The 21,629-nt window shown below is 39.9% G+C and overlaps 1 protein-coding gene across 1 annotated transcript in view; it reads left to right on the top strand.

Moving 5' to 3' along the window:
• The window catches only part of CA10 (carbonic anhydrase 10), a 395,119-nt gene that overhangs the window by 340,692 nt on the left and 32,798 nt on the right, over positions 1-21,629 (top strand). Inside the window, exon 5 of the mRNA XM_032211105.1 lies at positions 21,373-21,468. Within this exon, the coding sequence (XP_032066996.1) occupies positions 21,373-21,468 (96 nt within the window). The remainder of the gene's footprint in view (positions 1-21,372; positions 21,469-21,629) is intronic.

Raw genomic sequence — 21,629 nt, 5'->3', positions numbered from 1 at the left:
AAGTCAATTGTTTACAGTTAACAGGATCTTCAGGAGGTGCCCCAGTGGGATGGATCAGGTGGAAGTTGATAGTCATATAGTCAGCAGCTTAGGCCTAAGCCAGTTGTACACCGTAGAATAGGGTTACTTTATCTGGGCTGTAGAAGTGCAGATAACCATTAGAAGATAACAAAGAGCTAGAGTTTTCTCTATTTCTCTATTTCTCTATTCTCTAAGAGCCAAGGTGGCGCAGTGGTTAAATGCAGCACTGCAGGCTACTGCTAGATCAGCAGTTCAGCGGTTCAAATCTCACCGGCTCAGGGTTGACTCAGCCTTCCATCCTTCCGAGGTGGGTAAAATGAAGACCCAGATTGTTGGGGGCAATATGCTGACTCTCTGTAAACCGCTTAGAGAGGGCTGAAAGCCCTATGAAGCGGTATATAAGTCTACTGCTATATTGCTATATTTCTCTGATGTCATTCAGTGGTCATCCAGATTTTTGTAGTCCTTCCTTAAAGAGCATGTAGCTTTGGATTGCAACTTGCAAACAGTTTAATCGCTCCCTCCCACCTATTCCATATATTTTTACCTGTATAAAAATCACATGTCTTCAAACTGACATTTCTCATGGGAGAGAAGCTTCTATTGGTGCCAGCAAATTATTCCTTCCAGGTAAAATGCCTTTTGAGGAAAACATTATTTTTCAGAGACCACAGCACACCCGATTGAAAAGTTTTTCAGCTGAGTTACTACTTCCCACATTAGCCAGGTACCCACCAGAGTCTCTGAATCCCATGGAGGAACGCCTTCTCTCTTTAGTGCACTCTTATGTTAAGAATGATGAAAAAAAAATCCAACTATGGAGGCTTTTCTACATTCAAAGAGAGATGGCATTTTCTCCAAAAGGGAGAGCTTCAGAATGAATCAGCAACCGCCTTTTCTGAAGAAAAGATGCCAGTTTTGGTTTTTGCTTGCTTAATTGAATTGTTAAGCTTTTTATTATCACTCCCATTAACAACATTGAAGCTGGACTCTGAGCCTCTTCTCTCAAGATCTTCCTATCACCCATTGTCCTACAATTGACAACAATTTGCAGCACTGACTTACAGCTGTTACGTGAATCCACAGTACATAACTATGTTGAGATTTATAACAGGCAGAGAGATGATTAGAAGATGGAGTTGTGTCTTAATTAAATTGCAGACATAGGTTTGTAACAACATGAATGAGTTGAAATAACACACTAAAGATATGGTTCAGCTATGTTATCAAATGAACTCCATTAACTATTGTTAGCAATTTGTGTGTGTGTAGGAAATGTGCTCGGTAATTTAGTTACAACTACAAATTAGGGTTAGAGGCAGAGATGGGTTTTAGCCAGCATTACTGTCGGTTTGTTCGTGCACAGGCTGTATGGGCACTGCACATGCATGCGCAGTTCAATGGAAATTGTTTTGTGCATGCGCAGAACTCCCCAAAAAGAAGGCAACAGAGGCAACCAGGGAACCGGTTCGGGGGTGTGGCCAGCCTGGGTCACTACCGGTTCTGCAATCCAGGCCGGTATACCACTACCAGGTCAGCCGAACCACCTCCTGGTCAGAGGGAGGTTAATTCTTCCTTCTGAGAATTTGGGGGAGGACTCCATTTTTAAATAGATGGCAGATCTAGTTATTGTTGACTGAGCAGAGTGGTAAAGATTTTTCCTAACCAAAGGCACTTAGCAGAAGAGGATGTGGGAACATATTCATGTTTATGTGTGAAATGTCAGAGAAGTGGATATGAATCAGCCACAAATTTCCTCTCTAAAAGATGGGGTACTAACCTAGGGGTCACGTGTGGCCCTCAGAGGCTCCAAGAATTATGCTGCTAAAATCAAGCTGTTATATTACAACTTTCAAGAAATAGATATTGTCTTTTTGTTATTATGATGTAAGGAGTCAAATATAGCACACACACTTGTTTTTTATAACTCATTAGCTGAAAGAGGTCGATCATTTAGCCCCTATACACCTGGGATGTCATTGCTTCACTGATACATAATCCCTGCAAATTTTGGAGATCCAAAATAATTTGGAGAAAAATGCTACTTTGGTGTCATGTTTCAGAGGCTGTTTTACTCCCATCCATTTGTGGGTGTCTATTCTGTCTCTCAGTACCAAACAGCTTGACAGGAAGTGGGTTTTTAATGCTGACTTCCATGCCTGTTATTTTTTTTTTAACTTGTCAAAATTATTGCTGTTTTGCCAGTCTGCAAAATCACTCTTTATATTTCGCTCATTTACATAAAACAACAGGAGCTGGCTGCACCTGGAAAAGCTGCTGTGTTTCTATTATTATTTAATCGCTCACCAAGCTGCTCATCTAGAGCTTTTTGCCATTGTTTTTGCCCTGTGGGCATAAACTACACACTCTTTTATTGGTCATCATAGTCTTTAAGTCTCCCACTTAAGGGAGGGAAGGAAAGAAATCAGAAGATTTTTTTTCTCTTTCTTTGTGTTTGAAACCGAATAATAATATCCTAAAGGATTTCATTGCTTAAATAAAACATTTGTGTTAAAATGCTGAGGGCTACCTTCAATCGCCCTGTGCTTCTTCAAACATGCCTTCCCTTGTGCCCTGTGCCCTAAACTCTATGCTAATATCACCCCATGTGTTTTATTTCCAGTTGTTTTAAAACCTCATTATCATTATTAATCTTGGTGAAAATCAGATGCCTCACAGATTCGGTGGCCTTACTTTCATCCCTTTGTTGGCCTCCGGTGCCCTCCTATGATAGTGACAGAATAGTCACCTTCAGTGCTACATGAAGAAGAATCAGAGACTTTTCACAAGGAGATGACTCTGTAGCATCTGAAGTCAATTCAGCTTCAGACCTAAAGTGTTTAGGCCTTTGCTCCTTGCAAAGTAGAGAAAGCAAAGCTAGGCATGTTGAAATTAAAAGGAAAGGCATTTGGATTCTGTTCAGGGCATATACAACTTTTTATTTGGAGGAATGGTGTGGCGTAGCGTAGAATATAGTAGAATAGAACCAACAAAAGTGTGTATAGTCATGGCTATGGTTTTTCTAGTTGCAATGTATGGCTGTGAAAGTTGGACCATAAGAAAGGCTGACCACCAAAGAATTAAGGCCTTTGAACTATGTTGCTGGAAAAGACTCCTGCAAGTCCCTTGGACTGCAAAGCGATCAAACCGGTCAGTCCTAGAAGAGATGAACCCTGACTGCTTTTTAGAAGGCCAGATCCTGAAGATGAAACTCAAATACTTTGGCCACCTAATGAGAAGGAAGGACTCACTGGAGAAGAGCCAAAGATGCTGGGAAAGATTGAGGGCAAAAGAAGAAGGGGACGACAGAGAATGAGGTGGCTGGAATTTCTCACTGAAGCAGCAGGCATGAGCTTAAATGGACTCCAGAGGATGGTAGAGGACAGGAATGCCTGGAGGAACATTGTCCACGGGGTCATGATGGGTCAGACATGGCTTTGCAACTAACAACAACAGAATAGAATAGAATAGAATAGAATAGAATAGAATAGAATAGAATAGAATAGAATATTCTTTATTGACACTTTGAATGTACACTAATCAGCCTACATTAAAATGAAATTTCATTCCATTTAGCTCTCAAAGGGTCACCACCTCCAATATATATTACACAATCATGACAGAATGTGTATGTACATACATACATACATACATACATACATACATACATACATACATAATTATGCATTTATTATATGACACAGAGAAACAACACAGTCTAGTTTGGATGTATACATGTGCATGACGAGAAAAGCAAATCTTGCGAGTTTACCAGGTGGGTGGCATAAGGAACAAAGAAAGCTGCTACATAATTTGGTAGTTCTTCTAGAAATGCGATGGTACATATCACTAAGATATGGACTTTTTCTCTATTGGTTTCATGCTAGGGATCAAAACTCCTCTTCACTCTTTTGGTTTGCCAAGCATTTTCAGAGGCAGCGTTCCTGCAGTTGCAAGTTACAGCAGCCAAGTTCACGGGGGCATGCATTAGCTTTTGAGTTGCATAGTAGAGTTTCCCTTCTCCAAACTCAGCAGAGTCTGATCAAAAATGATATATGGAGAGAAAAAAATATTTCAGTATGGAAGAACCAACTAAGAAGTGACTTGCAGAAAAAGATTACACTGGCCAGAGACTGAAGCAAGCATGAGAAAGAAACTCGAAATCACCCCAACTGGATTTTGTTTAGTATAAGACTAGATAGCAAGATATTTTCAAGCATTCAAGATTCTGACTTTACAATAATAAAATAACATGTCTGACTCTATACTTCCTGTTTCTTGATAACTTCTGTTCACTATATCCCAAAAATATTTTCCAATGAATCATCTTGTTTTAGTCAGAGAATAGCTAGCTCTTCCATTAAAACTGAAAAGTTGTTATCATAGATCAACATACTAAATTCAAATGGTGGGACAGAAAATGAATTGCAAAGTATCTGATTGTTTTAAATTTCCCTTGTACATTCTTCTTTTTCATTTTCAAGGTTAAACCTTGGCAAAAATATATTCTTAAATATTATTTCTGGCTGTATTGAGCTACATATTAAAATTAGGAGCCTTAGTCCCCTAAGACTGACTCTGTTCATTTTCATCTCTTTAAAAAACTGCCATATTGCCAATATTTGTTGGATTGGACTAAGAGAATTCACACTGAGATAGACAAAGATTTCCTACAGCATCTGGAAACTGCAGGAGAGAAAAGAGACATTTGTGGGATCATGGGATCAAAGCAGAATTTTTGAAATTATATTTCCAGATTTATCACCGCCAAACAGATGTACAATTTTTTTTAAAAAGTTAGACATCTGTTACATACACATACTAATTGCATGTATCCAGCAATAGATCAGAAGTTATGAATAGGTGAACAGAATGCATGTACATGTTTGTGTGATTCTACATGCAAAGGGAAAGCTTCATATATTTTGGAATTTTAGGTTTCTGCAACAGTGGTGGGATTCAATTTTTTTGACTACCAGTTCTGTTGGCGTGGCTTGGTGGGCATAGCTTGGTGGGCATGGCAGAGGAAGGTTACTGCAAAATCCCCATTCCCTCCCAATCAGCTGGGACTCGGGAGGCAGAGAATAGATGGGGGCAGAACCAGTCAGAAGTGGTATTTACTGGTTCTACGAACTACTCAAAATTTCCGCTACTGGTTCTCCAGAACTATTCAAAACCTGCTGAATACCACCTCTGATCTGCAACCCTATGAAGGATCTCTGACCTTGAAGAGACTGAGCATAGTAAGCTTTACTTTGAGCCTCTTAGTCATTCCCTCTCAGCCCACTCCATCTCACAGAGTAGTCATTGTATGGAAAATAAGAGGTACAAACATTATATATTCCATCTTGAGCCATACAAATAAATGACCAATAATGGTCCTCTCATGATTGGATTATTGCAATGCACTCTACATGGGGCTGCCCTTGAAAACCACCTGGAAAGTACAGCCATTTCAAAATCCAATGTCATGAACAGTAATGGGTATCTTTCAATGTGCCCATGCATTACCATACTTTCCCAATCTATGTTGGTTCCAAGTCAGCTTCTGAGCACAATTGAAGATGCTGGTTGTTACTTAGAGCCTGGATATTGGAGGGACTGCTTGTCTCCTGTTGTTTCTGCCTGTCTAGTACATTCTGATAGAGTGGGTTTATTCCAGGTCTCCCCTATTAAACATTGTCATCTTGTGGGACTCAGGAAGTTTGCTTTCTCACTCACAGCCCCTACCCTCTAGAACAGTATCCCTCCAGAGATAAGACTGCAGAAAGCTCTGAAATTCTAGCTGGTGTATGGGAAGACAACCAATTAACCACTTGGGTGCTTCATTACCCAAGTAACAACCCAACCATCCACAAGAGGAGCTGTGTCAGAATATTATTCAGATGAGCATGGCAGCATCCCAGAGTATTGGGAAAAGAAAACAGACTGCCTATACAGTATCTTCCAACAAAATGGATACCTATGCAACTTTATCAAAAGTTGCCTGGCTACTCAATGCCCATAGCACAACCAACATAATAAGCTAGGAAAAGGATGCTGCTGCTAAACATCAGAAACAACTTAGAAACAACCAACAGGCAATTACAACACACACCATCACTATAGCACACAAAGCAACTAAAGCCCTCCATAATGTCTCATGTAAAATAAAAGACACAGTAGCCAAATAAGGAAGAGTCGTCGATAACTTACAGGGAAGGACATTAACAACCATCATGTCAGACAGACAGGCTGAAGACAAGCATAATGTATTCATCATCTCACTAGCAGAGTTGAAGTATGGGCCAGATCTTTCCATATCTTCTGCATTATTTCTTTGAGTTTTTCTATGCTCTCAGTTATGTCAATTTTGATAGTCTCCAGTCATCTTATTCTTTTTTTGTCCTGGTTTCCTTTTACCGCTAACTCTTCCAAATGTAATTGCTTTCTCCAGTGAATTTCCCCACATGACATGGTCAAAATAAGTGAGACACAGTTTCCTGATTTTGCCTTCTAGTAGTGACAATGTAATGTCTGGTGTCATATGCTCCAGTTCTTGCTTGTTAGCCATCTTTGCTGTCCAGTGAATATGCAGGAATCTTCTCCAGCACCACAGTTGATTTTCTTCCTGTCTTGCTTTTTTATGATCCAACTTTCACAACCATAGATAACTACAAAGAATACAATAGAATGAACTAACTTACAATTGGAACAAACCTACATTTGATTGCCAGGCTGATGTCCATACCTTTCCATATTTGGCTTCTAATCATTACTGTCCAATGTTTTATTTCTGTGCTGCATCCAGTGCCTTGAGATATCTGCAATCCTAAGAAAATGAATTTTTTCACACCTTCTATCTCGTCACTGTCAATTTCTTGTTTGATGTTTCCCTTCCTTGCAGTGGTCATATGTTTGGTCTTTTTGATGTTCAGGAAGAGATCAAAATTCTCACTTTCTTCTTTGATTTTCTTGATCAGATGTTCCAGGCCTTCTTTGGTTTCTGAGAGTAGAATTGCATTGTCAGCATACTGAAGATTGTGTATGTTTCTTCCATCAATCTTTACCCCAATTTTAGATTCCTCAAGATTAGCTTACTCGTGATCATTTCAGCATGCAGGTTATTTAAGAAAGAGAGAGAATGCAACCTTATCAAACTCCTTTCTCTGTCTTAAACCAATCTGTGTCTCCCTATGGTGTTTGCATACTGTCTTTCTGATTTGTGAACAGTGATTGTACCAATTTGGTACAGTGATTTGTACCAACCAGATGTGCTGGTGCCCCCAGGACTTGTTAGGCTCTCCATAGCTTCTCCTGAGCAACACAATTGAAGGCTATCTTGTACTCTATGAAGCACATGTAAATGATCTTTTGATAGTCAACAAGATTTTTCCATGATCCAGTGGAGATTTGCAATATGGTGGCAGATGCCGTGAGTCTTTCAAAAGCTGGCTTGGACATAGTATGGTAATTAATTCCTTTTTTATCTGTCCAAAGTCTGTTCATGCCATTCCCTTTGTATGAAAAGGGATTTTCTGTCTGTCCATGCAATTCCCTTTCCATGGTAGGGAATACATAGATAGACTCAACCATAGTTTCAGCTGAGAAACTGTAAGCATCTTTCAACAAGCTAGATCCAAAATACTAGGGAATTCCTGTAAGCTTGTCACTCAAACAAATCAGTTATCCATAAACATAATAGAGCTAAATGATTCAAAAGAGTCAATTAAAAAGCTAAGAATGGAACAAAAAGACCAGAAATCATCTTCTTCAGTAGCCAACAACTAGAGAAGCAGGGATTAATACCAGACCAACAATCAAGCAGAAAACAATGTCCTAATCAAGAAATTACCAAGGAGAAAAAAAAAATCACATATACACACTAACACTGGCAGGGCAGACTACTGTATTTAAACAGGGAGCAAACCCCACGCTTACTTGCAATTAGGATGTTTCAGATGAAACAACTGCAGGCAAACAACCAAGATCAGAGAGCACTGGGTTCAACCCTGAACTACATTTATCCTCTTCTACTCTATAGGGTATCTTATGAGACAATTTAGTTCCACTCATATCAAGACCAACTACAATATCAAAATGGTAACCACTGCATATTTTAAGAGCTGGTAAAGTTCTAAAGTATGCCACCATCTGAAATTCATAGTAAACTACCTTAAACTTTCCCCCACTTTCAATTGCTGCTTGAGATAGGTAGCCAGAGAGCAGATGGAAGAAATAGATGCTGTTAATATTGTAATTAATGCTCCATCTGCTACAATTTCCTGTCTCTACTCTAATGAGTTGTGTTGTATTTGTCACCTACACCAGTCTTAATTGGCTGAATATGGGAGATGGGGAGAAAAATCATTAGAATTAATCATACCTTCTTATACATATTTACTTGTATGTGTGAACTAGCTCTATGGATATATAAGTAGCTTTCTCTGAGATTTTGGCTAAGACAAAAGTCAAAACCTCTATGGATTTTCAGATGGAGATTAAAAGTGATGCGCCCTCCTTTTTTCTAGGGACCAAGCAGTCTAGTCAGTCATACAAAATTTATTTCACCAATTTACTCTAAGAGGAAATAACTGCTGGAAATTTAATCATTAAAAAAGAACAAATGACAGATATATAGGTTAATTAGCAAACATCCTTAGAACTGCAGATACTTAATGCATAAAAAAATAATGCTTTTTTGCCAGCTTAATGGATCGGCACATGTATGCATATATAAGGAAGAGATAAGTGTCTTTGATTACGCAATCAGCTTGATCAATTTTTTAAAAATGTAAGTTATTTGTATTTATTGTCAAGAAATGACACATTGCTATGATCTGATGTGACTCTACCACTGAGTCACAGTCCCACTCTGACAAGAGACCAAAATTATTCATTAAACTGTAGAGTTCAGAGACAAGAAATCTAATTTGTGGAAGATGTGTTTTGGGTTTCTGCTGGTGATCTTTGTTCACATATTTTTCGATGCTTGAGAAACCTGCACATTCTTTTTCACCAATGACAGTAATTGGACAAATCTCTAGGCAAGGGTATCAATGGGAATCATTGAATCCAAGATGGCAACCACACCATCAAAAACTCATCTCTTTGTGACATGCAATGAACTTCTAAAAAGAGGGGAGCCACCATCATGTGGGTATATCCACCCTCATGACTTTTTTGTCCTCCATTGGGACAACTCCAGGTCTGTAATACAAAAATCTATCACATAGTTGACATGTCATGCTTCTTTGAAAGATATTTCTTGTCTCTAACTCTGCTGAGATACCATAACTCTTATTCCCAAATTCAGTTTATAATTTCAACCAGACCTAAATAGCTTTATTGGAATGACCAGAAAAATAGTGTACAATTAATGAATTAACTTAGCTTGTGTAACTAAACTGCTGGGTTTTTAATCCTTTCACCCTTTTGAGAATTGGCAAGGATACATTCTAGTTTTGGGTCCCCCCCCAGTCAAAATAAGAATAATTAAACCTAATACTAACCTTCTTCCTAAAAAAAACCAACTTTCCCTTTTGGTTTAACTTGGCTTGGTCTTCTGGCCAGTTAATGCTTGCATTATGTGTGTTCAAATGTTAAATAGGAACAGGTTCCTTGCAATTTGGAAGGCATTATGTGGAATGAGTTACATTCAGAAGGAATTGAATGAGTGCTGAGAAATGTTAGGGAACTTCTAAGATTGTCCAGTCAGAATTGTGAGACTTCTAAGTTTGAGATGAGAAAATTTAATGTGTTTCGTGTTTGGATATAATTATTTTTTTAAATTCTTTGCCTTTGGCCGTCTTCAGAGGGAGTCTCGGTATACAGATGAGTAGGCTGTATTTCTGCAATCTATTTTGCATCCTATTTTAATTCCTATTTTGCACCAGAGGCAGTGTGTTTATGAGATCTAAGAGGTTTGTGGATTCATTTGTGCTTGCTTCCTTTCATTTTCAAACAGATTGTGGCAGCTACACAATATGGCATAAGCCATGCAGGATAATAGTTATTTCTCATATGCCCCCAAAACCTGATATTGTGTTTCTGGTTTTAAGTGAAATATTAATATTAATTGTTACCCATATATATCTTTGGATCAGTCATTGTGTATGTATGTATGTATATAATGCCTACTGTATCCTCACACAAGCACTCTTTGTGCCTGTTTCAAGTTGCTTTAAGCTGTTTCTAAAAAGGTGAGAAAGAATCTGAGAACAACTTATCCATCATATCGATCTAGAAAATTGTTTATTCTTTATATGGAAATGGGAAAAGATGGCATTGATCGCATGGGGTAATATTTGGGCATGGGGAACAACCAACTGAATCTGTTTCCCATTTCTGAGGCCCAGGTGATATCTGAAATGCGAATGGAGTCGAAAAAAAATCTCCTCAACTCAGAAGCTGATAATAGCAGCAGCACCAGGCGGAATTAAAAAAAAACGTGATGACAGACCTATGGCACGCGTGCCCAAAGTGGCACACAAAGCCATGTTGCCCGGCATGTGCGATCTTGCCTGTTTTTCTTCTGGGTTTCTGCCATGCATGCATGCATGATAATTTGCTGTCCTTCAGGTGCACGGCAGTGCCGAAAACTGGTGTGCACATGCGTGCCAGCCATCTAATTGTCGGGTGCACAGGCGTATCAGAACCGGGAAGTCCAGCTTTTCCAGAGTGCGGCCCTGAACAGGTGCGCGTGCATGACGTTTCCGCCCAACATTTCGCCATTCAGTGCCAAAAAGGTTCACCATCACTGGAGTAGGACATAAACTGGAAAGAAAAAAACCTTTATTCTGCAGAATATATGACGTCTCAAGAAGCTTGTTCTGTTAACCGACACCAAACTGGGCCAGTTTCTTGACTTCAAATATCAAAATACTATTTTAAAAAAATTCAGAACAAAACAGCACATTTTCTGTAACTTTGTAACCCAGAGAATTTTATCCCTTCTCAAACAAGCTAAAGCAAGTAACAAAAATCGCAACTCCATAGAATGAATTTATGAAGGACACACATATTCTCACAATGTAACTGGCCATTCAAGAAACTGGTTTTCTGGACTCAATCAATGATACATCTTTTAGACTTGAATTAATTGCTTCGAAATTAGAGCTTTGAAATGTGCTGGTATCAAAATGCCAGCACAAGTACCGTAGACTTTTTTTTTGTTCCAGAAAAGAATTATTTCACAAAGCCATCCTGCTCTAAAGTGGTATATTTTGGTTACCTTTGACCTCAGTTTTCACAGTACTGAGCTAGATGGTTGAAAATTATGGGTATTAAGGTCCAACACAAATGGATGACACCAGCTTTGAGCTTCAGCATTATTTTCCTAGGTTATAGAGGGGGAAAAAACACTGACACTTGATAAAAATGTTTTCATGAGATTTTGTACATCTTCCCCAATATAGGTATTTTTTGTACATGAGTCTGCTAATATATATGTACATATATAGAGAGCCAAGGTGGCGCAGTGGTTAAATGCAGCACTGCAGGCTACTGCTAGATCAGCAGTTCAGCGGTTCAAATCTCACCGGCTCAGGGTTGACTCAGCCTTCCATCCTTCCGAGGTGGGTAAAATGAGGACCCAGATTGTTGGGGGCAATATGCTGACTCTCTGTAAACCGCTTAGAGAGGCCTGAAAGGCCTATGAAGCGGTATATAAGTCTACTGCTATTGCTATTGCTATATTCACAAACAATTTTGACTTAAGGCAATGCATTTGTCTTTTTGTATCCTAATATAATGAATCTTTTCCTCTCTTTTTTTCTATTTCTCTGCCATCGATAATAAATCCCTTAATTCAACATGAAACCATTTAAAAGAAATGTAGCCTAGACTCATTGCTTTGGTTAATCTATTATCAGTTCATCAAGATTCTCTACTATCTCTAAGAAAGACAGCAATAAATATGAATGTATGAATGCCAAGAAAGGAGAAGGCAAATGATTATAATTTTGGACAAATTTTTAACTCTTCCTTCCACCATCACACAGAGAGAGACCAGAGAGACAGACAGAGAGAGGGGGGGATTTGGGCCCACTTTTAGTTTACAGTGTTTAGTTTTTCCTCAGTGGAAAGCAGAAGCTATGGAAATTCCCTGTTACATTCAACAAAAACCATTCACAGTCTGCAAGTTGGCAAATCAATTGATTGACAGGCTACCTGGAGCCAAGCATTAAGGGTACAAAATCTATGATAAAATGTGTAAAAGTTCCAAGACCCCATCAGGGCCCACACAGGGGCAGGACTGCATGACAGTGGAATTGAACTCTCAGGGTCTTTCTTAGGCCTAGAAGCTATTGTCTTAACTACCATACACACACCTGGGTTGAAACATACCATTCGGATTGTGTCATGGTTACAAATGTATTTATTTAATAACCAGAGGCATCCTGCCGATAGTAAATGTACCTGTTCAGGATTCTTACTGTTAATGTAAAATATATTGAGATAATTACACCATCTGAAGGCAGAGCATGCCTTGCTTTCAGCAGCTTTTCTTTTAAATCAAATGTTTGTCAGGCTGAGCATCTCCACTGATCTCAGTTGTGTTAAGAACAGCAGGGAAGGATGATAATACATCAGAAGTGAAGTCTGAACCATTGAGGTACAACTCTACAGGTGACATGCAGCAAAGGAACTGCGTGTGGATCTTTGAAGGGAAGTTATTTCAAATGGGGATGCCTACTTCAATGTAAGAGTGGAAAACTGAAAAGTCAAGCACAGAGCTTTATTTTTTTAAATAACCCATTAACAATACAGACAAGTGTGTTCCTCATGCTGGGAAAGCAGATTTTAATGTTTTTCTCCTGAATTTAGGTGGATCTAATTTAGCTTTCCCAGATCCAAAGTGCAACCCCTGATGAGTGAAGTTGAACACATGCTTAATAAGGTTCAGGAAAGGCTGGCTCAATATGACTTGCTCCCTGAAGGAGGCTAAATGTATTCCCTCTTTTTGTGATTCCTCAAGCCAGCGGAGTGTTGGCTTTAAGAATTGCCTGCTTGTCTTCCTTGTGAAGAGTGCCCATCAGTAGTGGGCTACAACCCGTACGGGCGTACCGGTGCCTGCCGGGAGCATCAGGTACCATTCCAGTATGGTGCTCTGGAGGGCCCACCTGCACTCCTTACCGGTATTTGAGCTCTTCAGTGCTTCCGTGCACGGAGTGTATGTCACCTGCACGATGCATCGCCGAGCAGCTAGGGCATCACAGGCGGTAAGTATGCCTGTGCACGCTGCGTACATGTGCACGTGCACTGTGCACTTTCATGTGATGGATGCCCGGTCCCGTTTCACAATACCAGTTGCACCGGGATCCAGAACCCACCACTGGTGCCCATCATCCAGTAATGTTTTCATACATGCAACATAGGACCCAATCTCTCTGCCCAATTTTTTTCCTCTGCTGCATATATCAATCCTCTTGTTGGAGGAAATGTCCTTCTGGGTTCAACTCCCAAGTGGGGAAAAAGACACTGGAAACATGGAGGCTGCTTGGAAAGATGGTTTAATGGTAGACAGGATCACATGGTTTGAGGTCCTGGGGGGAAAGACGATCACATGCTTCCAGATGTTGGGTGAAGGAGAAGAGAGAACGAGATGCTGAAAGTTCCTGCCTTTGTACTCTCTGTTCAACCCTACCTCTGTTTCCTGTTCCTGTGTAAGAAATGTATTCTGATTGGTTGTCAGACTCCCATGGGGCCATGCAGGGGCAACTCCCTAAGATGTGTTTTGAGTCCAGGTTTGGTTGAGCATTGCTTCTTCCCAGGTGCCCTGTGGTGAGATGGGTAAAGGGGCTAATACTATCATGCCTTAATCCCATCACCCTGGGGCTGAAGGGGAGAGATCTTTGTTATGTAAAATAGGCTGGCCCAGGTTTTTTTAATGGCCCATTAAAAGGTGGGGCCTATTAAGAGTGAGTCTGCTTCCTGCCTAAAACATGTTTCTCCATTTCTGATCGGGGCAATATAATATTATGCCTTCTTAATATTTCCCAGGATATTTCATTTTTCTAGGGGGGCTGCTAACTTCCTACACACTTTATTCTTCCGTATTGCATACATTTCCTTTAGTGTCAATATTTTTATTTCCCAATCCTCATTTTCTTCTCCCTCCTGCTCTCTTTCTCTCTTGTGTCCCATTTATTTCTCTTTTTTTTTACAAAAAACAGGCATTTTAATACCAGTGAATTGCCAGTGTGATAATGAAATGGGAGTTACTACGATCCCCATCTGCTAAACTGATTTAAAAGAGGTGGCCTTTCATTACAAATGGTGTTTAAATCTACTTGCCGTGAGATTTGAAGTCCATATTGTTATTAAAATATTATGATTTATTTAACTCATTCAAGCAAAATCAACAGCAGAGGCAATCCATAGTCAAGTGGGAGTGGTGGAAACCCACAATCCTGAGAGCAAAATTAGATTAAGCAAATTATTTGGAGCAGAAGCAGAGAAGCAGAATTGCAATCAATGTACAGTACAAATACCTCTGTTAATATGATTGTATAATGCTACATTTGCTCTATTAACTTTTCTAAATATGGAAGGCTACTGTAGGTCATAATAATTTTTTCTGAGTTTCACGTGTAATTATTCAATATCAGCTTTAAATATAGATTAACACTGACTCGTTCAGAGGAGCAAAAAAGGAAGAATGAAACGTTTAGCCATGTTGATAGGATTAAAAACAAATTGTTGAAATGTTTTGCATTCCCAAAACAATCTGACATAAAGCAAAAGACTGCAGTAGATACATGAAAAACATTACCACCACCCGTTTTTGGCTGTGCAACATGCAATCGTTGAACCTTTCTTTTTTACTTTTCTTAGTATTTTTTTACCACCGGTTCTGCAAACTGGCCTGAACTGGTAGCATTTCACCCCTGGTCTTGAAGCACTTTTCTTTTTTCTCTCTCTCCCCCTTTTTTAATCATTTGAGCAACCAAATGGATGTCTTAAGCCTCTGAGTGGTATTGTATATCTATAATTCTTTCCATTCCCCAAGTAAAAGAGGCCTAACATTTCAGCCCCGTCTATTCCAACGATGCTATAATGTCACTCCTCCCTCTGAGGCTGAAAATTGCACACAGGCATATATAGGCCCTTAATGAATGGAAGTGGCTCATTTTTATGCCATAAAATAAGTGATGCTTTTGCCAAGTTGTGGCATTCCTTATTTTGGCCTGATGAGTTGCTCTCTGGATTTGATTTTCAATGCAAACACAGCATCACCACTGTGGGCTGGCAGATAGTTTTCAATTCATCTGCCATGGACAAGTCACAACAATCGGCAAAGAAGTTGATCATCCTTTCTTGTCCCTCATGTGGTTCTGTTTCAGTAGTGGGTTTTGGCTCCGGGAGCCAGGCGTGCATGTGTGCGCAGCCACTGCCTGCGATGCTCCAGCTGCTCAGCAGAGCATCACGCAGGTGCCATATACTGCGCGTGCATGCACAGATGGCCCATTTTCTTCAAAGACAGGTAAGGAACAAGGGCAGGCAGACGGGCTCTCCAAAGCACTGTTCTGGTACGGTGGCTGCTGCTTCCAGCAGGCTCAGATACGTGCATACCGGAGTGTATCGCCTGCAACCCACTACTGTTCTCTTTTCATAACCTGTTCTAGAGATCTTTGAAAAAGATTAGGTTCCATAAACGAACTACTCAAGAGGATAGTAACTTACTTTCATATCCATATTAACCTGGATTTGCTGGTTCTATTTCTACCATTACATGCCCTTTTATGTCCAAACATGGGTATTTGATAAACTGCTGCAAAATGCCAACAGAGGCATTTTTTTGAAGTATTAAGGTGTTAGGAGCATTCAATAAAATTGGAAATGGCTATGGTTAATGAAGTCTGCAATCCTTTTTCACCATTTAGTGAAAAATATCATTAATTCTTCTCAAGGGCACCATTAATCATCACAATGCATCCAGCATTGCTACTGTTAGAACACTGTACATTATTTCATTGTCTTTGATATGTGTACTTCTTTTGTCCAGTTTATTTTAAGGTGGTAGTTGTTGTTGTTGTTGTTGTTGTTGGCTTTAAGTTCACTGTGAGAAAAAGTAAAAAAAAAAAGGACTAATTGTTTAAATACTGAGAGAAAAGAAGAAAACAAAGTAAGTTGAAGATATGATCATGACAGCCATTTTGCTCTTTCTATTTACGCCAGCTTTCTTTATTACAATGTACTTCTCCAGCTGAAGAATCAGTAGGGAGGCATTATGCTTTCCAAGCAGCTAAAATGCATCTCTCAAGATTGCCTCGTCCGTGACCAATCTGCTGCTTTATGTCATAGTAAAAATATGACCATGAAAAACAGCTGGTTTGGGTGTTTGGATATGAAGTTGGCCAGATCTTTTGATAGTGGATCTTGCAATAGTGGATAGATTACATTCTTCAGGTTCATTTCTGCATCCCTCCTCTTCCCCATGATTGTTTTATTAGTGAATATTCTAAATTAGGGTTTATAATATAAAAAACACAGTGATGTCCATGACTAATAAGATATTTGTACCTGTGTGACTTTGTACATTAAAATCAAGGAAAGAACATCCTTCCTCCTTTCATGGCCCCACTAAAGAACCTTAACAAAGTAGATTTTGCTATAGGGCTGCTTCTTTTTTGCACGTTTATCTGTACTTATCCAACACCTTGAGGAAACAGACTTCCCAGTTGTAGTTCAAGGCCAGCAGGAGATAACCACCTTCCTAATTTTATTTCTTTCTTTTACAAACATTGCAGATAGCCTTTAGCACCGAATTCTTGAAAGCAAGTGAGAGCTATTTTTCACTCTTGCTGAAATATTAAGCTCACACCTTCCCTTTCTTGTTGCAGGGGAAATGGCCACTCAAATGGATTTTTCAGAGGTTATGGTACACAAAAGTATAGGGGATGAGTGACTCACACACATTTTCTTGCCATTTCATCTTGGGTGGTTTAGCTCTAGACTGAGTAGCTACATACAGACGCAGTAGAGGACTTGACATCTTCACCATTTAGTAGGCTGATTGTGAGATGGAAGCCATAAAAATGTGAAAAATAAAACAAATAGTAGGAATTCAGAGGAGTTTCTGAGTGCTTTTAATGTCTCAATCTCTTACTAGCATATAAGCTTAACTTTGGGGCATGTTTGCAGTATGGTGATGTAAAATAGCACCCCTATCAACACTGACAGGCAAGCTACTATATATAAACAGAGAGCAAACCCCACTCCCTTATAGCACTAAAGATGGATGAAATGCTACCGGTTCACCTGAACCGATAGTAAAAAAAAATGCTACCGGTTCGGGCAAACTGGTTTTTCCAATGATCAGTTGTGACACGCAATTTATATTAGCTAGAAAGCAGGATTTTCTGTTTTCTAGCTAATCTAAATCGCATGGCACAGAGGATTCCCCCCCCCCTCGCTCTTCGCTTACCTTTGCAGGAGTGTGCGGTAGCAGGCTCCGCCCTCCCATCATCACATCCATTTTTGATGCTCTATGCATGCGTGGAAGGTCCACACACACGCTCACATTGCTACCAAACTAGGAGCAAAGGTAAGCAGATTTCAGCCCTGACTAAAGATATTACCTAGTCAGGTAACAAAATGTTTGCTAGTAACTAAGCTCAGAGAACACTCCAGAGTTATCTCTTTCTTGCACTTACTGAAAGGGAACGATCAGACTGAATCTTAAATGATTTCAAACAACATAGCATAATGGTTAAGGTGTGTGAAACTAGGCTGAAGTTGGCACAATCTAAATATGAGGCAAGCATGTAAGCAGTGAGCAGACAAAGCCAGGAATCTTGTCTAAAAGATCCCTTGCTGGTCGTAGATAAGAAGAAAAGAAATTAAGAAACAAAGGAAAAATATCTCCTGAACCAGACAAAGGAAGCTGAATCTGAACACATAGAAAACCCTCATCCCAGCTAATGATAAAGAGATTATGTTAAAGGAGATTTGAAACTCATTTACTCCTTGAGTCTTTTTTCCCCTTTGGATCCAACTTACCCTAGGGCAGTGATGGCGAACCTATGACACGCGTGTCAGTGCTGACACGCGTAGCCATTTGGGGTGACACGCACAGGATTTCATGCGATTCATCCTCGGCTCCTGCACGGCCGCCGAGGATGAAAGAATCTGTGCTGGAGGAACGGGGGGGGCGGGACGTGTGATCTCCCCCGCCCACACTCACTTACTGTATCGCCGCCACCCCTTTCTGAGCACAGGGGCTGCTGGTAAGGCGTGCGTGCCGTGCGCACACACGTCATCAGCGCGGCGAGGGAGGACCCGCAGGAGAGGAGCGCGGGAACAGTGCGTGCCTCTCTCCAGTCAGGCCGGCACAGAGAGTCTACTCCTGGGACTGTCGGTTACGACCGCACCACAGCAGGGAACAGCGGAGTGCCAACGGGAACTGTGAGCACCATTTTTGTAGTTTAAACTATAAACTGCGCAAAATTATGTTTTTGTCGAAGTGACACACAACGCGAGTTATGCTCAATTTTTTGCCGATTTTTGACACACCACGCCAAAAAGGTTGCCCATCACTGCCCTAGGGATAGGCATATTATTTATTATATATTATTTGTGTGGTACTTACTGAGCTGTTCTATCTAAGGACCAATCTACTAACCCACCTACCTATCTACCTTCCTTTCTTCCTGCTTTGAACTCCAGAAAGAATAAAAATTAGTATTACTCTTATTTTATTTAATAGATAAAGGGATTCTTCAGTAGAGCCCCATTCCTGTGTCCATTTTGAGGATATTATTATTCTGGAGTAAATCCTTTCCCTAAAGGAGCTAACCGTGAGGAAATTGATTTGCAAAATAAGCAATGGTTTTAAAAATCTAAAAATATTTTGTTAGAGAAATGTAAGGCGGAGGCTGTGTGAGAAATGCTAACAGCAAGAATAAATGGATTATAATTCCTGGCAAGAAGATTGGTATTTTTTTCCTACACCATCCACACTTTTAGCAGCATAGATTTTTTTTTTTTTAAAAAAAGAGGTTTGTCTGAAATGCAGTGATTATCATGAGAATTTAATTTGCATAGCCTAGATTTAAAACCATTACTGCAGGAGAGAAAAATATTTCCAACAATATCCAGAAAGACAGGATAGAACAGCTTCTGAAATCTCCCCCCCCCCCCCATTATTAGAACAGCAACATTATCTTCCAGAGGAAAACTTACCAGTGTTATAAAATTGCAAGGTGGGAAGGCAAGCCTTAATTAGGATATTTGCAAGGGAGGGGTGCAAATACAAGTTTCTGCATAGATAAGCTTTTTTGGGGTGCGGGGATTGAGAGATCACATGTATATGGAAGGAAGGAAGGAAGGAAGGAAGGAAGGAAGGAAGGAAGGAAGGAAGGAAGGAAGGAAGGAAGGAAGGAAGGAAGGAAGGACAGACAGATACAGTACATGTGTATACAAAAAAGAATAGAGACCAAAAATATATAAACAGTTAATCATGGATCCCCTAATAATAGCTGGGTTTTTATAAAGCTTACAACACTTGTAACCCATTTGGATATTTATTTTGGTCACGCTTTGCAGGGTATATGGGAAAGATTATAATTTGTGTAGGCAGTAATTACAGACAGTCCTCTGTATTTTTTATATTATCAGATTATATTCCAAGAGGCTGATCACCAGTCCATTTGATTGTAAGTCCAACCAGTACAGTTCTTACCTTATATAAATGGCACATGTCTAATTCCAGACGTACTATAATTCACAGACACTATACAAAAGAAAAATATTGCAAAATTAACATAATGAGATCAAAATAAACATAAATAGACAGGACTGGATAATGTCCAAAATGGTGTGCTATCAGCCTCCCAATGTGTGACAGTGCTGCCAAATATACATTTGCAGTGTGTGAGAAGTAAGAATTATCCCTGTAAAAGATACAGCAGTGGTAACACCATGTTTAGCCCCCAGGTGACCTAAGACACTTTACTGGAATATTAAGTAAGACATTATGTAAGAATGTTCTCTGTAGTTGCAATAACACGTTTGTTTCACACAACCTGGTTAAGAATACATGGCAGGTTAGGCTGTCTGTAGTCATGCTAAAAGTAACAATGCTGACTATAGTGGCAGCTGCCAAACAGGATGGAGAATACATCAAATGTGATGGAGATTACTGGGAATGAGTAAAACAGATGGAAGTTATGGGAAGAGGACCCTTACATAACCAGAATTTAGCCAGTATGATGAGTGGGCAGTAACAAGGCCGAGCTTCTGAAAATGTATATAACTATCATGTATTTCTATGGAAGGTGTCCTCCTTGGCTCCACCGTATGAGCACGGGGATCCCTTTTGCAAACGATAATAAATGGCTCTTTATTATTGTTCAGCTGTCTCTTGGTAATTTCACACCAAAAGGATTATTCCCTAGGGGTTATTCTCACACAGTGTTCCATAAACTAACCCTTTCCAACCTTCTGAGACTGTCTAGGTTGGAGTTGTGGACAGGTTTGTTAGTACCAGCAGAGGTTTGTAAGGCAAAAGTTTGTAAGAAGAGGACTATCTGTGGGGCCTGTGATATTGAAGAATGTACATCAGAACACCTCGTGGATTACTTTGGCACATGATATTGTGGCGCTCGGGTTCATAAACTCAAGAGGAATTTTGAATATGGCTTTGGAGCCTTTCTCGTGAGTGGCTTTGTGCGAACCTTCACAGAGTGCGATTCAAAATACCTACAGCTGGCACGGCCATTTCCTTTGTCTCACAAGCATGCAAGGATCCGCCTCCAACCGTCCCCGTGGAGAGCTTGGGATGCTATAGAAAAAAGTGCTGAGGAAGAAAAGGCCTATTGCTGGATTATATGAATGCTTTTGCAGCAAAAGAGCCCTGACCTCTGTAGTAAATTCAGCATCTTAATGTGTTCAATCCAGAGATGGTATTCTGCCGGTTCGCCCCAATTTGGGCGAACCGGTAGTGGTGGCAGCAGGAGGCTCCACCCACCCACCCAGACGTCATCATGGATGCTCTGCACATGCACAGAAGTGCAGCGCACACTCCCGGATCTGAACCGGAAGCGAAGATGATAGCATTTTATGCGTGGTTCAATCCACTCATTGAGGGTTGAGGAGAGGAATAACGGATGCATTCCTATACAAGCCAGATGGCCCCAGTAATTATTAAAAGTATGTTGGCAGCAAAGCAATAATAATAATAATAACAACAACAACAACAACAACAATAATAATAATAATAAAATTACCATAAAATGAGTGTACAAACTTGATGGAAATCACATTGCAAACAGATATGCCCTTATAAAGAGGGTATTTGTTGCTTTATAAGAGGAGAGTGGGTTTGATTCTCCACTATTTACTCTTCATTTTCTCCTCTATCCTTAGGTTCAACTAATCCACTATAACCATGAGTTATATACAAATGTCACAGAAGCTGCAAAAAGTCCCAATGGCTTGGTGGTAGTTTCTATATTTATGAAAGTAAGTATAGTAACATTTTATAAATGTTTAATTACATTCTGCTGAGGGATTTTAAGAAATTGAGAGGGTTGGTGCATAAATCCAGGAAGTCTTAACTGCAGCCCTTTTCTACTTGGTACCCCAGATGTGTTGATATTACAATTTCCAGGCTCCCCCATCCA

This window comes from Thamnophis elegans, chromosome 2 (assembly GCF_009769535.1).
Source record: "Thamnophis elegans isolate rThaEle1 chromosome 2, rThaEle1.pri, whole genome shotgun sequence".
NCBI classification, from domain to species: domain Eukaryota; kingdom Metazoa; phylum Chordata; class Lepidosauria; order Squamata; family Colubridae; genus Thamnophis; species Thamnophis elegans.
The sequence above is the reverse complement of the archived record's forward strand: the minus strand, read 5'-3'. Positions and strand labels throughout refer to the sequence as shown.